This window comes from Leiobunum rupestre, chromosome 8 (assembly GCF_980474605.1).
Source record: "Leiobunum rupestre chromosome 8, qqLeiRupe1.1.hap1, whole genome shotgun sequence".
Lineage (NCBI taxonomy): Eukaryota > Metazoa > Arthropoda > Arachnida > Opiliones > Sclerosomatidae > Leiobunum > Leiobunum rupestre.
In genome coordinates this window covers 5,315,627-5,319,152 of record NC_143391.1, presented here as the reverse complement: position 1 = coordinate 5,319,152, position 3,526 = coordinate 5,315,627, and the positions used below count along the sequence as shown (strand labels likewise).

Below are 3,526 nucleotides of genomic sequence, written 5' to 3'. Positions count from 1 at the left end.
AGAAGACTTTATTTTTTGCAGGAAAATTAAATATAACATATGGTGAAATGAAAATGAAATGGTGAAGCTACCCATTTATGGCTTCGAAGATGGACCCGCAACTTGGTCATCGAGTTGAACGGAAGCACTCTCAGCAGGTTGTGCAGAGACCGTAGGATCAGGGGCACACATCAGGTTGTATAAATCCGCACATTCCTTTAAAAATGCTAGAAACACATTTTTTTTTCTCTCCTGGACCAAGTACGAAACATATACAGAGCTAAATAGCCCGTGTACCAGCGTCGGTTTCTGCCCCCTCTAGGCATGGCAGCCTTAGCGTGAGCCCATGCTCCCTCTATTCTGTTGGTGTGAACACCAGTATCCGGGTCCTTAAAATGAAGAGAATGGTTGACCTTAAAATGAAGAAATTGCTCCTGGTCTAGACCATCATAGGCTTTCCAGAAGTCCGTGAGGATAGTAGTCCTGGGCAAAATCCACGACTTAAGAATTGGGACAAGGGTGGCGGCGTCACGTTTTTCGACAGGGACCATAAAAAATTTGTTTGTTTCTCTTTCTATGCCACCTAGAACCCACTTGCCTTCGATCCTCTTCCCTTTATGGTACTTCCGTTTTCCGAATTTACTCTCATCGACTGCAACCGTTTTGCCGGGGCCACCAATACTCTGACTTTTGCCAATAACTGCATTGTAAGATACTTCGCGGCAAAACGACCGCCAATCAACGAGCGTTTTTTGCGAGATAAACAGTTCTTGGGACACGAATGATTGAGGGGCAATGTTATATACGTAATAATAAATGATGAGAAGCATTTCCCGGAAAGATAATTTTGACCTCGCAAAAAAAGAATTGTCCCTCATCGATAGATAGGTATTGCAAACCTGGGTTTTCTGTTTAGGAAGTTTTCTTTTCCTTTGGCAGCGCCAAGCAAACCCGTCAATATCACCTTGGCGCACTGTTAATGCCATGGGCTCTTCGCATTTACGACAATTCTTCGAAGTCGCTATTAATTGCTGCTCCTGTAACCATTCCAAAACCGTCTTTTTATTCGCACACATATCGTGAATTTCGAAAGAATTTAACACTTCAGCTTCTTCAACATAACCGTAATATTCACCATCCACTGACGACCCTGAATTAGAATCGGAGTCCGACATAATAATCACCAGAGGACGATTGGATGTAACATAAGAAAATTTGAGGAACAGATAATCAGAAGAACGCACAACAATACAACCCCAGTGAAATTTGGACAAGGCGAAGTAACCGTAACTATAAGTAAAACTTGGCTCGTAAACGGAAGTATTGGCGCCTGACGGCACGGCGCCACCCCAGTCCCATTCTTGCTAATCAAGCTTTGCCATCTCTAACGCGACCTAGAGGGCTGTACCTAGTATAGTCTCTTGTGGTGCGAATTAAACAAGGTAGAGTGACTTTGAGTCGGCGGTCCTACTTCACCCAACACGTAGACAAATATCGAATTATGTCGTATTTTCCTAGTTAAAAATAGGTGGCAAGTAACAATTTTAAATTTATCATATCTTTCTAAATAATAAATTGCGGTTAAAACTTTTTGCATTATTGTAATCCTTGACAAATAATACTTAAAAAAAAAACAAACAAAAAAAAACAAAAGTACCTATTGTTAAAAATAGCCCATTTTGCTAGTAAATATATTGTGTCTGATTACATACATAATGTTAATGGTGAAACAGTGAAAATACCCAGATCTCGTTGGGACATCATACCAGACGCAATTCCTGAACTCAACCTCTCACCACGTGATCAAAAATTAACTGATGTGACGAATTCTCCTATAAAAGTACGCTTATTAGTAGAGCCATCTATATTTCAATTTAAAATACATAGTTAAAATTAAGTTTTAAACTACTCAATAAATATTTAAAAAACTATAAAATATTGATATAAATATATATTTACATATATATTTATTTATAATATAGATGTAAAAATAGTATTTTTTTAACAAAATATAGATGGAGGTCGGGCAGCTATTATGGCAACAGGGTTGCCAGTCATCAGAAAATAAGGGAACCCCTTCAATAACACGTAGGAAGCTACAAGAGATCTAACCTGTGTAGAAGAATCGTGCTAGGACTAACAGTCTCTCTCTAAGCACGATTCTTCTACACACAGTCTCTCTCTAAGCACGATTCTTCTACCAGGTTCGTAACAGGTATACGCATTTACATCATCTTCAGTAAAGTTTTTCGTATGTCAAGAACTGTGCAAAGTGGGACAGCGTTGCGAATACCTCTCTCCAGCTTCTGAAAAATGAGATGCGTATACGTTCGATAAAATATAATTAGTTAAAGTTACATGTAAATTTGAATATAAAATTACCTACCTGTTTGTAAAATTTTCAGGTAATTGTCTTTGACGAGCGTGCAAATAGCTCCAATAAGTGGTTCTCAAAGCACGCTTTCATTGGCACATAAACTTATAATCAATGTCAATAGTTACACACTGAGCTGGTTCATCTCCATCAGACTAATTTAAGTACTCAATAATCTTCTCAATTTTTTGCAACAGATGAACCCTCTCCTTACATCCTTCCAACTTAAATATCTCTTAGGCCAACCCATTCAGGGACACATTTCCCACAAGTGCAGTTTTTTGATTTCCTCTCAATTGATTTGAATTTGGGCATTACCAACTATCTCATTTCTTTGTTGATTTTCTATTTCCCTGAGTTCCTCTGTATATTCCGGTTCCACTTCATTGAGATTTACACGAAGCATTTCAGATTTATGGAATATAATTGCAAAAACTTAGAGAGAGACTGTTAGTCCTAGTCTTAAGAAACACAGCAGACGATTTATAATCTAGTATTTTTATTGGCCAGTCTAAAACAATCTCCCGCCAACGATTGAGGAGTCTGTGAGTCATGTGACAACAAAGAGAGAATCACTTTGAAAATACAGCATGTACAACGGTAAGCAAAGTGTGCTACAAGAGAGAGTAGGCTCTATAGTTTCGTCTTCGGTGACTGATCGATAATTTTTTTTTGAAATCGGTAATGGCGGCACCCAGATTTCAGCGTTAATGAATTTAATTTATAACTAATTATTAAGGTTCGTTAAAAAAATTTCACTTGTATTTTCTTCATAAGAGTGTAAATTATAGTTTTAGCGCTAGAAAACTTGGAACCAAACTTTTCCTTTAAGTTTCTATTCCGAAAATCTATTTGCAACTTACTTTTTAAGTGATCTCCGCCTCCTTCTCTAAATATTTATAGGCTCGGCATACTCGTTGGTTTCACCTTGAACTGGTTGAAACACCGGGCGCCAATGTCCAACACGGAGCGATAGAAAAACGTATTGGTCGAGACAAAAAGAAGGGAATCATTTTTCCGGAGTCTTCGCACGACCGAAGAACAATAAACGGAAAGAAAGGAAAAGATACAAAATGGTCCAGAACGAAAATGCGAGACGTAAAACGAAAAAGCGAGCTTCTATTAGAAGAACGAGGCGGGTGGCCAAGAAAAAACAACCGTCAAAAAAAGGGG

The 3,526-nt window shown here is 38.3% G+C and overlaps 1 protein-coding gene across 1 annotated transcript; it reads right to left on the bottom strand.

The window, feature by feature from the left end:
* Window positions 1-206: 206 nt before the first annotated feature.
* LOC149932191 (uncharacterized) lies at window positions 207-1,154 on the bottom strand. The gene has a single exon (XM_090157081.1). It carries the CDS (start codon window positions 1,152-1,154, stop codon window positions 207-209), a length of 948 nt encoding a protein of 315 aa, XP_090013207.1.
* Window positions 1,155-3,526: the final 2,372 nt, after the last annotated feature.

What these genes read in the sequence shown, in the direction of transcription:
- LOC149932191 (XM_090157081.1), bottom strand. Translation starts at nt 1,154, where the DNA reads ATGTCGGACTCCGATTCTAATTCAGGGTCGTCAGTGGATGGTGAATAT.